Genomic DNA, 12,614 nt, shown 5'->3' with positions numbered 1-12,614 from the left:
CTTTGTTCTGGATGGAGTTCTTCCCACCAGGAGATCCGCCTGCTTTTCTCCACGCACCCCACTGCTGCTCTGATTGCTCATGACATGGCACGAGGGTGAGAAGCTGACTGACAGTGCTCTTCTGCTTTCCTCAAGGTGCCCTGCTTCAAATGCCAGGCACAGGGTGCTGACACCTAACCACAGAAACACCCCTCCGGATGAAATCTGCGGAAAGCTATGGAGCTCAGGAGGCTTGGCATGCCTGAAAGGAGGTGATTGCCTTAAACCCTCCTGGCTGCGTGCCACAGCCCTGTTTGCGGCATGGTTGTGAGGGCATACCTGCAGGATTTGGATTTGCTATAAAAAAGAAATTCTTTACTCTGAGGGCGGTGAGGCCCTGGCCCAGGTGGCCCAGAGAAGCTGTGGATGCCCCTCCCTGGCAGTGCTCAAGGCCAGGTTGGACAGGGCTTGGAGCACCCTGGGCTGGTGGAAGATGTCCCTGCCCATGGCAGGGGGGTTGGAACCAGATGATCTATAAAGTCCCTTCCAACCCAAACCATTCTGTGATTCTGTGGTTCCACGATCACACACATTCCAGCATAGCGTGTGGGTTAGATGAGTAGGATTTCTAATCTTCACCCTTAATAATGCACTTCCATTGGTAGGCACCCACACTTCTGTTCTCAGCAGACTCACAAGCTCCCGCATGTCCACACAGCAGGCAGCATGCTCGCCCCTCCAGCCAGACCTCCTCAACAAGCATGGGCACTAGCTGAGCCCCATGTCAACAGGCATGGGCAGTAGCTGAGCCCAATGGAGGTGTTTCCCCTGCTCTTCCACCTTAGCCCACAGCCCGTCTTTCCTCTACAGCAGTACGGGATGCTGTCATCCCAGCCGCCAGCTGGGCAAAGACCATCTCTGTGCCCACCCTGCACCCTCTTCCTTCATGCTCCAACCAGGAGGGCTGTCACACAAAGTACAAGACCTTTCCAGCTGCTCTGCAGAGCAGGGCCTGAAGGAAATGGTTCTCAACAGAATGCAAGGATCTCAACAGCCTGCGGGGCTGCTGCTTTGAGCAGTGCCCCTGAACCGAATGTGCTTGTCCCAGCACCCGCCTGGGCACTGAAAGTCACCCGGGGAAAACATTTGGGCTTTGGCAGGAAGGGAGGCTTCACCTCTGCAGAAACCGGTAATTGGGTAAACAATAATAAATCAATAAGAAATAACAATAATAAATCAACAAAGCACTTTGGACCTGTAGAGAGATAATTTTCATTACACTTTAACCCACCAATACTTGTTCATGCTGACAGGGAAAACGTCTACATGCGCTTGGAGAAGAACTCTACGTGGAGTACCATTGGCAGTGCTGTAGATCCCCCAAGCAGCACCTGTGCGGAGAATGGTTTCAGGGAAGCGCCCTATCCTGATTTCTACGCACACACTTGACAGCCGTGTTGGACGATGTGGAGACGGGAGGCCAGTGAAGTGAGTCTGAAACTCGTGGAAATGAAATGCTTTGTTCGCAAGAAGTTGTTACAGGCACTGGAAAGCGGCCTGGCTGAGAGGAAACAGGTCAGCCTCTCTTCCTCGCACATCTCTTCCTCATCCATTCAGCAGTTCTCACACCTCACGACGACCCAGCTGTAAGCACCGATTTAGCTAGCACCCAAGACCACCACAAACAGGACATGCAGAGGAGGAAGGCAGGTGAGGCAGACGTCTCCGTAGGCCACCAGCCTGAAGCTGGTGATGACCCCAGCAAGCTCAAATCTTTCTGGCATGTCCATCAGGAAAATCCTCTCCTCCTAACAATTCTGAGCCTGGGAGACTGGGGCAGATGTAGTGGCAGCGTAGGAGTTGCCCTGGCCATAGAAAGCTCTCTAGAGACCTGTAAAAGGAGGCATTAAACACCAACCCCAAGAAGTGCTAGGAAGAGGAGTACAAAATTGTGGGACTGCCTCCGAGAAGATCACTGTGAGTCTGGCCTGTGCCATGCACCGTACGTGGCGCAAAACAGCCAGGCATGGAGGAAGGACTCGGTCAAAACGCTCCTCCGCAGAAGCTGAGCAGCACTGGCAGACAGCAGGGCTACCCACAGCAAGGGTCACGGGGATGGGGGCTGCGGGCTGCACGGTGGGCAGCGCTACCGTCTGAGTCGAGGTCCAAAGAGAGAAGGTGCAGGCAGCAAGCCTACAGGAGATTCTACACAATGATGGCAGATGTTCTTCAAGCCTGTGCTTTATTTCAGAAAAAAAAAAAAAAGAGAAAAAGCTACCATCCTGTTAACAACAAGAAATCTGGACAGTATTTCTATTCTAGGGGTTTTGCCCAATGTATGTCTCAAACTGTGAGGCAGAGCTGAGAAGTGAGCCCCTGTCCCCAGGAATGAGGGAACTTTACAGGGAAGGCGGTAAGGTCATGAACGCTGGCAGCAGAGAGAGTTCATGTAGCAGTGCAAACTCCCATGAACTCCACTATCCCCACGTGGATAGAGGTCCCTAGAACTTCCTACTACATGAACTTCCATGAACTGCCCTGGCAAGATCTGAGCTCACGCAGGAGTGTAGACCAGCATATCAGCAACTAGCCCAGACTTGCTGGCAATTGAGTCGATGCAAGAGAGCAAAGGTGACTTAAGAACTCTTAGGGAATCTACAGAAACTTTTGCAAAGGAGCAAGACCTTCCCTGGCACCTCCAAGCGAAGGGGAAACTCACACTGACACACTGCTGCACGGCAAACCAAGCACCCTCCAACCAGGCACCCGGTTCCCCCAGGTCCCTCGCTAATTCCCACCAAGTCCCACATCCCCTGTCCTCGCAACACCTCCTGCTCAGCTGGATGAGATCTGTCTGCCTGCAGAAGGGTCACAGCTCAGGGGACACAGAGGGATATGGCCAGACTGAGCCAGCTCAACACAGGCAATGCCACAGCCCTGAGGGGCCTTTCTCCCTGCCATCGCCATCGCCACTGCTGTTGGGATGTCACAGCTACCAGCCCCTGGAGTAATCTTGGCCAGGAAGCCTCCAGCCTGTTTTGAAGGGCTCACAACGCGTCAGCCATGCTCTGCAGTCTCCTAGAGCACCTCTGGCCCTTCCAATGGAGCAGTTCCTCGGATCAGAGTCAGACATCAACAAAACAGGAACTTGTGCGTGCCAGCTTTCCGTAGGATGTTGGGTGGGCTGCTTTGGCCATTGCAAGTGCAAGGACTATTTGCCAGGTTGCAGTAACCCATACCCAGCCTCTCATGAGTTCAGCTCTGGCTCAGCTTGGGAAGCCGTTCCCTAGAGACCCTCCCAGCTTCTTGGTTTCTCTCTTCTCTACCCGCCTCTCTCACTCATCCTCTCTTCTAAGAGACCTTGAAGAGGTCAGAGTCCCAAGGTCTAGCCCCCTTTTCTTATGTCTTTATCTGATCTCTCCCAGCAAGTCCTGTCTTGTCTATTGGGATGTCTGCAGACATTTCTGCCCTTGCTAGATGGATATTTTATACTTTCTTCTCCTGCGAGCCCAGACACCACTAGGGAGAGAGACTGAGGCAATAGCTGTGCGCGGAGCAGAACATGTCGGTACTCTCTTTGGCACATCCCATGCAGCATGAACTCCACTGATCATGTCAGGAAGACTTCTGGAACAAGCAAGGATGATCCCACTGAGAGCTTGTACGATGACTACTGAAGAACAGAAAATCCAAATGGCCCTGAAATACTTGGAAGATGCTCTCGTGACAGTGAATTTCTGGAAGCGCCTCAGTAGCAGAGTGTGCCCTCACTGTGATGTCTTTAAAAATGGACTTTTGGGGAAACAAAACAGGTTTTATGAGCACATTATGAATTTCTTAACCTTTTGTTGGCTTCTGCAGTAGCTTGAGATAAGGTGTGTCTTCCACAACCAATTAACACCGAGCAAGTCCTAGTTTCATAACAGAGGGCAGTCCAACAAATGATTGACTGGTAACAATGACCAACTCAGCCACGTGATTCAAAACCTCCTGTTGAGCTAACAGCATGGCTGCTACACGTCACAGCTAACACAGCCCTTCAGTATATAAACTCGGGCTCCGGCAGCCAGAGTCACTCCGTCCTGAGCCGCAGAAGCCAATGGAGCTCCTGGGAGCAGCCACTGTTGTCCTCCTGGTTTGCATCGCTTGCCTGCTCTCCCTTGCGGCATGGAAAGGGCGGTCTGGAAAGGGGAAGATGCCTCCAGGACCAGCTCCCCTTCCCATCCTAGGTAACGTGCTGCAGGTGAAACCAAAGGACTTGGCCAAAACCCTCCAGAAGGTAAGACCATTCTCTTCTTCTCTCTTACTTTCTTCTCTGGGAGAGAAATGCGTGGGATGAGAGCCTGGGGACAACCTGTGGCCGTAGCTTGAGGAGGGGCAATCCCAGAGGAGCAGAAAAGTCATGGGGATCTCAGCTGCTGCCCGTCACTGCTGTTGCCATTGTTGTTCAGGGCCTGATAGCTGGGCACCCTCTCCACACCCACATTTATCACGAGAGGACCAGTTCTTGACCTTGCTGGTCTAAGAGGCTGCACTGCCTGCAAAGGGATGCAGCAGCAAGAACACTTCTCAACCGCTCCTTCTCAGCTGCTCCACAACCATGTTCTCGCTTGCGTTTTGACAGCTCAGTGAAGAGTATGGACCAGTGTTCACAGTTCACAGAGTTCAAAGTTCACAGTGCCATGTTCTTGCTTGCATTTTGGCAGCTCAGCAAAGAGTATGGACCAGTGTTCACAGTGCACATGGGCTCTGATCCAGTGGTGGTGCTGCACGGATATGATGTGGTGAAAGAAGCCTTGGTTGATCGCGCAGATGAGTTTGCTGCCAGAGGACACACGCCAGCAGCAGAGAGGGCTAACAAAGGATTAGGTATGTTTGCTGAGCAAGCTCCTTCTGAGGAGAAGGGAAGGGCTGTGTGTGCCTTTGTCAGATCAGAGCAGGAATGCACCATGCACGAGGGAAGACTGTGGGGAGTGGGTGGGTCCCACCTGGAGAAGGGACGGCTGAGTGGGCTGTAACTGCTGGCTCCCACCACCCAAAGAGGGTAGCAGAGAAACAGAGCCAGACTGACCTCAGCGATGGGCAGTGAAAAGGCAAGTGGCAACCGCCAGCAGCTGCAGCAAGGGGAATTATGCGCGGATACGAGTGAAGGGTTGGTCAACAGGAGGTTGGGTATGTGGTGGAGAAGGCCAAAAGCAGGCAGCTGGACTACAGGACCTCCAGAGATTGCCTCCAAACCACAGTACCCTGTGACACTACCATGCCAGCGCTCTCCCAGGGACAGGATTCACTGTCACCGTGAGCCTCCGTTCATCTTGCACCCAGCACGCCCAAGCCAGGTCTTACCTCTTCCTTCTTCCTCTGCAGGGATTATTTTTAGCAACAACAAGGAGTGGTTAGAAGTCCGACGGTTTGCTCTCAGCACTCTGCGCAACTTTGGAATGGGGAAGAGGAGCATTGAAGAGAGGATCCTGGAGGAAACCGAGTTCTTGCTGGAAGACATCGACAAAACAAAGGGTAAGGTCCTTTTATAACACAGCTTACATTTGCAAAAGAACGACTGTTTTAAGGGAGCCCTTGTCTTTAGCATGGAACTGAAGTTCCCATGTGTTTGGTCCATGCACCAGCTACCCCTGCTTACAAAGCAGTAAATAATTCCGTGATCATATACTGTTCTTTTTGGAGGACCCTTCTGTGTCACTCGGAGACTGTGATCTGGTACTTCCACTAACAACCAGAGCTCGGGTTACCCACAGTAGCCATAAGGAGCCATAGTTTTCTGGGGTTTTTTTAATGCTTTGTAACTTTTCTCAAATCACAGGAACATCTTTTGACCCAACCTTCATGCTGAGCTGTGCTGTCTCCAATGTCATATGCTCCATCGTCTTTGGGAAACGATATGACTATAAAGACAAGAAGTTCCTGTCCCTGATGAACAACATGAACAATATCTTTGCGATGCTGAACTCCCACTGGGGACAGGTACATTCAGTAGCCATTTCACAGAGGCAATATTCTCCCACAGGAGCAGGAGACCTCCCTCCCAGGGAAGCCCCGTTTCAGTTTTCTAACTAGGGCCCCATCAGTGCTCTGCTGCACAGGAGGGAATTCATTCAAGAGCAAGAAGCACCCTCACCAGTGGAGCTGGTTTGGACATCTAAGTGCACCTTCCCCCTAGTCCCGAACACTGTTCTCCACCTCTAAGGTTCCTTCTACTACTGAGCAAGCCCCTACTGTCCTGTCAGACTGCCCAACCTCACAGCCCTGCTGCTCGGCTCAGTTGAGAGGGTTGGGGCCTTCCTAGGCTTTTTGCCAATATCAAAGCATGGGGCAATGGTCAGGTTAGGGACCTTCCTGTTTCTCTCCTTCCAGCTCTACCAGATGTTCTCAAACATCCTCGATTACCTGCCTGGCCCTCACAACAAAATATTCTCGGAAACCGATGCTCTAAAAGCCTTTGTGTCAGAGGAGTTGAAGGTGCACCAAGCCTCCGTAGATCCCAGCTCGCCTCGGGATTTCATCGACTGCTTCCTCAACAAAATGCAGGAGGTGAGGAGATGACACACAGCCCCAGCTCACCCCCAAACACCCCTACGCTCAGGTCTCCTTCCCTGTCTGGAGAAACACAGACATTAGGATGACCCCTTCCTGGGCAGCTGGGCTGTGCGGTGGGAGGACACCAGCAATACCCCAGACATTGCCCGAGTTAGAGCTTACAGCTCTGGGTCTGCACACTCACCAGCCTCTACCTGCAGCTGTTTGGACAGCAAGACCTTCGTCTGCTCTCACCAAAACACAGGGACAGCTGCAATCAGGTCTTGCGCTTCTTTCACTGGGAAGCAGTTGGCATAGCAAGGACAAACAGGCAGCCAGGTACTGTTCGGTGCACAGCGTGAAAGCAGGTTGCTCTGCACAAAGCTGGCATTGCAATGTCCCAGATGGCTGCTGCACCTTAGCAGAGAAATGCTACAGCTCTAGGTGAAAAGGAAGGCCTGGGCTGACTCAAGAAAGGGCCACTTCTCTCAGCCCACCCAGAGAAACAGACCAGCCTTTTCCCTAGGAGAAAGACCGTCCCAACTCCAGTTTCCACACAGAGAACCTGATAACCAGCGCCTTTGACTTGTTCCTTGCCGGGACTGAGACAACGAGCACCACCATAAGATACGGGCTCCTGCTTCTTCTCAAATACCCAAAGATCCAAGGTACCAGTCTGTGACCGCTTCTTCTCTAGCTATTCCACTGGGCTTGGAGCGTGTGTAACACCGCATCCTTCTCCCAACTTGTCTCCTCTCCCTCTTTCATGGTTTACCCATCACCATCAGCTGCCCTCCCATCACAGCCAGGGACCTGACTGTGTCCCCATTGTTCTCTCCCAGTACTCCTCTTTAGCTGAGTCACTGGGACAACATCCTTTGCATTGGCAGCAGTGCAGCTGTACTCTAGTCGACACCAAAACCAAACATCAATGGTCCCACCAACTGTGATCTGTGATGTGCGGACAGCTTAGGGAAACCTGTTCAGGCAGGTTTGGTCTGATTTACCCATGTTATGGTTTTGCCTCTCATGACAGAGAAAGTTCAAGAAGAGATTGACCGGGTAGTCGGACGATCACGAAGACCTTGTGTGGCTGACCGCACCCAGATGCCCTACACAGATGCGGTGGTCCATGAAATCCAGCGCTTCATCTCCCTCATCCCTCTGGCACTCCCTCACACTGTGACCAAAGACACCCACTTCAGAGACTACGTCATTCCCAAGGTTAGTGCGCAAGCTCCCTCAAGTTCAACAACAAGGTGGCAGCGCGTTTGCTCTTAGGCGGTCGGTTACGAGCCAAAGCTAGGAATGTTGTGGCCTGACCTTCTCGTCATCCAGCCCTTCATGAAAGTTTTTATCTTATAAGTGCTTACAAATATCTGAAGAGTGGGTGTCAGGAGGTTGGGGTCAGAGTATTTCCACGGGTGCCCAGTGACAGGACAAGGGGCAACAGGCACAAACTGAAGCAGAGGAAGCTCCAGCTCAACATGAGGAAGAACTTCTTCCCTCTGAGGGTGACGGAGCCCTGGAACAGGCTGCCCAGAGGGGTTGGGAAGTCTCTTTCTCTGGAGATTTTGAAAACCTGCCTGGACACGGACCTCTGCAGCCTGCTCTGGGTGACCCTGCTTTGGCAAGTCGAGTTGGACTAGATGATCTCCAGAGGTCCCTTCCAAGCCCTGCCATCCTGTGATCTACTAGTTCAAAGCACAGGCGCTGGTTGGGCTGTGCTGGGAAGCTCAGTCTGAACTGGGCAGGCAGTCGGATGCAGTGATCTAACTCGCCTCCCCTTCGTGTTCTGCTCTTCTCCTTGTTTTACCTCAGGGCACCACCATCTTTCCCATCCTCAGTTCTGTCCTCCATGACAGCAAAGAGTTTCCAAACCCAAACGAGTTCAACCCTGGGCATTTCTTGAACGAGAATGGCACCTTTAGGAAGAGCGAGTTCTTCATGCCCTTCTCAGCAGGTAAAGCACAGCCTTTCTCTCTCTTCCTCTCTCCGTCAACCTCCTCCTCTGGGAACTACCCTGCCTTTCCCTATAACACACACTCCCTATTCCCAGCATTGTCGCACTGGTGCTTCCTTGCGGCTTTCTGCTCTCTGGATAACTCCTCCCTGCTACTTCCTTCCCCAGCTGCATCTCCCACCTTGGTTGGGCCTGGGGGCTTCTAAAAACTCCTACTAGGAGCTGCCGGTGTAATGACGTGAAAGGGACCCATTGACACTTTCAAAACTACCTGTCCCCTTCCTATAAAAAGACCAAAGTCATCCTTAACCAACCTGTCTTTCTGTGGTAGCTCCACTTTTCCCCAGCACCTCCTTAGGACCTCTCGGGCTACTTGCAACCACTCACCTACCAACAGCCCCAACCCTCCGCTTGCTCACCCGTGCTTTACGTCACCTTGCTCTCTCTCGTCTCCTGTGGTGCCCCCTCCACGTGGAAGACTCCTCCTCCTGTTCTTCCTTCACACACCCAACCAAACTCCAACGGCCTTTCTCCAACAAACTCTTCTCTTGCGAATGTCCTTAGTCATCCCGACAGCCGTCTCACTGCTGCGGCTGTATCTGGTAAATAAAGCTGCACCACACATCTGCTTAGCACAGACTCTGGTCTACTCGGCAATGCCCACTGCCTTTGCTGTTTTCCCTTGCAGGGAAGCGAATATGCCTTGGAGAGGGCCTGGCACGCATGGAGATATTCTTATTCATGGCCACCATCTTGCAGAACTTTACCTTGAAGCCTGTGGTCGACCCCCAGGAACTCAACATAACCCCGACACTGAGTGGAACAGGCAACGTACCTCCTGTCTACCAGCTCTGTGCTCTCCGCCGCTGAAAAGCACAAAACCTCCCTCCATGCTGTCCTGAGCCTGGCTTCTCCTTTACATCGCCCTTACCAAAACCAACAGCAGGAGCCTTGGCTCACCTTTCCAAGGCCTCCAGCAAGGCAGCCCAAACACAGGTACATGCATGGAGCAGACACTTTCATAGCCTCCTGGAACTGCTACTCCTCCGCGTCACAGGGTGGCCCCGGCTGACGGTGCAGCCTGTTGCACTCATGCTCTGCCCACGGGCTCCTTGAGCTCAGCGGCTGCATCAAACAGCTGGTTTCCTCCCAAACACAGCTCCCATGGCTCCTCACGACCTGCTTCTCCCGCAGCCTGTGTCCCACCAAGAGCAGCATGCTTTGCAGATGGATAGTGCTGCATGTGCCTACGCTAATGTCCCAATAAAGAAAATCCTATTCATGAGGATCTGAGCCGTTATTTTCTTCCTGTGGGACGGCCTGTCCCTCCCAGGGCAAGGGTCCTGCCTGCGTCGGCCACTGGACCCAGTCACAAGGCTCATGGCATGGGAGGGAAAGGGGTCCTGGAGCCTGGGGGCTATCAGCAGCTCTCTCTGCTCCTCTTGGGGCTGCCAGTCCCGCTGCCCACAGCTGGACATAGGGTAGCTGCAGCATCCCTCCTCTCTGTCCTCCTCCCACCATCTCCCCCAAGCCTGATGAGGAGATCCTTCCGCTGGATGGTGTCTCCTGCCCGAACCACAGTCCCACCCCACCTCCCAGACAAAACACCAAGGTACAGCGCGAGCGAGAGGCCGTTACGGGCAAGGAACAGTTGGGAACGAAGGCATGTTGCCATCACAGGGCCTAAGTTCTGCAGCTGGGCTTGTCTTCTCCTTCTGCTTTTCTTGGGCCTATCCTTTCGCCTCGCTTACGGTCTGGACTCCTCCTGCCAAATTCAGAGAAGAGCGCACGCCTGTCTTTGCAGGCTGTTGCCAGAAGCTCAGGCACCTGAGTGAGGGGGACTCCAACCAACTCTCTGGCTGCTCTTGTCTACCTTCAGTGTCACTGCATGGATTTAGATGCTATTTATTAAAATGAATTCACTTAAATTTTAGGAGGACAGCACAACCATCTCTCCCTGAGAGCTTGGGTACTCCAGGGGAATCTCCTTTTGCATCCGCACCTCAGAGGCATCACTGCAAACAAGTTCTTGCCCCATCCAAAGTCTCTGTGTCCTGTCCTCCACAGAATTTAAGGTACACACAGAGAAAACTTGTTTGGTCATGGGCTGCAACCGTGTGACCCTTGGTGTCCTGGAAAAGGATCGTGCCTGTTACTTCTCGTCCCAGCCACTATCTGGTGCTTTTCTTTCAGTGATGGGGTGGATGGTTCTCATAAACGGATTCCACCTCAGGCGGCTCTCTTCTGGGCTGCTGTGTCCTCATGGGCTTCGCTTGTGTGGAGATGTCTGGTTTGCGGTGTTTGTCCCGATCTTCATTTGCATAGATATTTGTTGTCCCCTGCATCATGGTCATATAAAAGTCCTAGAGGAAAAACATCATTTCTCTGACGGTTGTCGCAGGGTACTCGGAGACCTTGTAAGTACTGCCGAGAATACAGCATGCACGAACGCCCGCCTCCCTCTCTGGAAATGTTTGGCAGTGCTTTGAAGAAAATGTCGTGTTTGCTCACACCTTAGGTTCAGCCCTCCTTCTCCCTCCATTCTCACCCGTGCAAGGTTCAGCCCCAACGCCCGTGTACTCTAAAATAACAGCACACCGTTGCTGGCCTCTCGTCTGGGATTGCGTCAAATGGTCGGCCATGCAACCAGAAAGAGCAGTCACGTAGCAGCCCCAGGCGAGCGTGGGGAGAGAGCTCAGCCTCAGCTCCCCACTAGCCCAGGGCTACCCTTAAAGCCAGGCCTGCATTTAGAAAGTCACTCGGCAGCACGCGCGCTGTGTCAAGAATCAGTGAACAGATGGCTTACGTCTGGAGGTCTGCGAGGGGACGATTCGTATTCATGTTCCTCCTGCCCATCGGGACATTGATTCGTCTGAAACAATGAACAACACAGTGACCAACAACATCTAGCTACAACTCACCAACCACTGCACAGAAAGCACAGGGCAGGGAGGAAATGGTCTCTGCTGAACAGCTCCAGAACTCAGGACACACTCAGGGGATAAATAACCACACAGGGGATAATACTGGCGATAATATCCAACATCTTCCAAGCTGGATGCCAAAGCGCTCTTTCATCTGCAACAGTCACAGGCTCCATTTGATGCCCGCCCACGAGAACAACCTCGCAGATGGGAAACCTCAATGCCCGAGTGTTGCCTTTACTAGAACAGCCAGAATCTGTCTGCTCTTCTCACACAGGGGAAACCCCTCACTTTCACATCTACAGCCAGAACAAGGACAAAGAAACTGCAACTCCTAAGGTGAGTTCCAGCCTGTGAGAGACAGAGCAGAGACCGTCTGAGTGCCCAGGGATGCGGTCCTGAACATCCCAAGAGCTTCACAGGGTGTGGAATCAGGTTTCTGAGGTGGAGGCCTAGGCTTGGACGTAGCAAGGCACCCAGGAGATGGAAGGCAGTCACCTGGGTCCAGCTGTAGTTCTTCCACTGGAGGACACAGACCACCACCAAGATGACTGCAAGGACCAAGGCCAGGAAGCTGATTGCCTTACAGCCTCCCGGCTGCGTGCCACAGCCCTGTCTGCGGCGCGGTTATGTGGGCATACCTGCAGGGCTGTCCCAAGCCTGGCTGCCAGGAGACAGGACCATATGCTCTGTGAGACCCCCAAAAGCTGGCAGGTGGGCCCCTAAGATGGGCCTGAAGCACAGTAAAGGGGAGCTTCTGTGACCCCAGGGAGAGCTCTGCCTGCCGCCTGCCGGGAAGGGGCCTGCAAGAAGGCTGGAGAGGGCCTTTTTACAAGGGCATGGAGTGATAGGACAAGGTGGAATGGTTTTAAGCTGAAAGAGGGGAGATTTAGATTTGCTATAAAAAAGAAATTCTTTACTCTGAGGGCGGTGAGGCCCTGGCCCAGGTGGCCCAGAGAAGCTGTGGATGCCCCCCTCCCTAACAGGGTTCAAGGCCAGGTTGGATGGAGCTCTGAGCAACCTGGGCTGCTGGAAGATGTCCCTGCCCATGGCAGGGGGGTTGGAAAGAGATGATCTATAAAGTCCCTTCCAACCCAAACCATTCTGTGATTCTGTGGTTCCACGATCACACACATTCCAGCATAGCGTGTGGGTTAGATGAGTAGGATTTCTAATCTTCACCCTTAATAATGCACTTCCATTGGTAGGCACCC

At 52.9% G+C, this 12,614-nt stretch overlaps 1 protein-coding gene and 1 long non-coding RNA gene across 2 annotated transcripts; one reads left to right on the top strand and one right to left on the bottom strand.

Moving 5' to 3' along the window:
- The first annotated feature begins 4,040 nt into the window (after positions 1–4,040).
- LOC142361603 (cytochrome P450 2C19-like) lies at positions 4,041–9,764 on the top strand. The gene is made up of 9 exons (XM_075422780.1): positions 4,041–4,258; positions 4,686–4,848; positions 5,347–5,496; positions 5,801–5,961; positions 6,352–6,528; positions 7,040–7,181; positions 7,550–7,737; positions 8,335–8,476; positions 9,165–9,764. Exons 1-9 carry the CDS (start codon positions 4,079–4,081, stop codon positions 9,344–9,346), a joined length of 1,485 nt encoding a protein of 494 aa, XP_075278895.1. The 5' UTR covers positions 4,041–4,078; the 3' UTR covers positions 9,347–9,764.
- Positions 9,765–10,375: 611 nt separating this feature from the next.
- On the bottom strand, positions 10,376–11,937 carry LOC142361604 (uncharacterized). The gene is made up of 3 exons (XR_012764232.1): positions 11,899–11,937; positions 11,283–11,348; positions 10,376–10,839 (listed from the first exon to the last, which is right to left on the bottom strand). It is a non-coding gene; the product is annotated as an uncharacterized LOC142361604 (long non-coding RNA).
- Positions 11,938–12,614: the final 677 nt, after the last annotated feature.

This window comes from Opisthocomus hoazin, chromosome 6 (assembly GCF_030867145.1).
Source record: "Opisthocomus hoazin isolate bOpiHoa1 chromosome 6, bOpiHoa1.hap1, whole genome shotgun sequence".
Lineage (NCBI taxonomy): Eukaryota > Metazoa > Chordata > Aves > Opisthocomiformes > Opisthocomidae > Opisthocomus > Opisthocomus hoazin.
The sequence above is the reverse complement of the archived record's forward strand: the minus strand, read 5'-3'. Positions and strand labels throughout refer to the sequence as shown.

Excerpts from the sequence above, each read along its gene's own strand:
- LOC142361603 (XM_075422780.1), top strand. The coding sequence starts at position 4,079 with ATGGAGCTCCTGGGAGCAGCCACTGTTGTCCTCCTGGTTTGCATCGCT. Across the intron at positions 5,962-6,351 it reads TGAACTCCCACTGGGGACAG|CTCTACCAGATGTTCTCAAA; the intron begins GTACATTCAGTA and ends CTCTCCTTCCAG. Across the intron at positions 7,182-7,549 it reads CAAATACCCAAAGATCCAAG|AGAAAGTTCAAGAAGAGATT; the intron begins GTACCAGTCTGT and ends CTCTCATGACAG.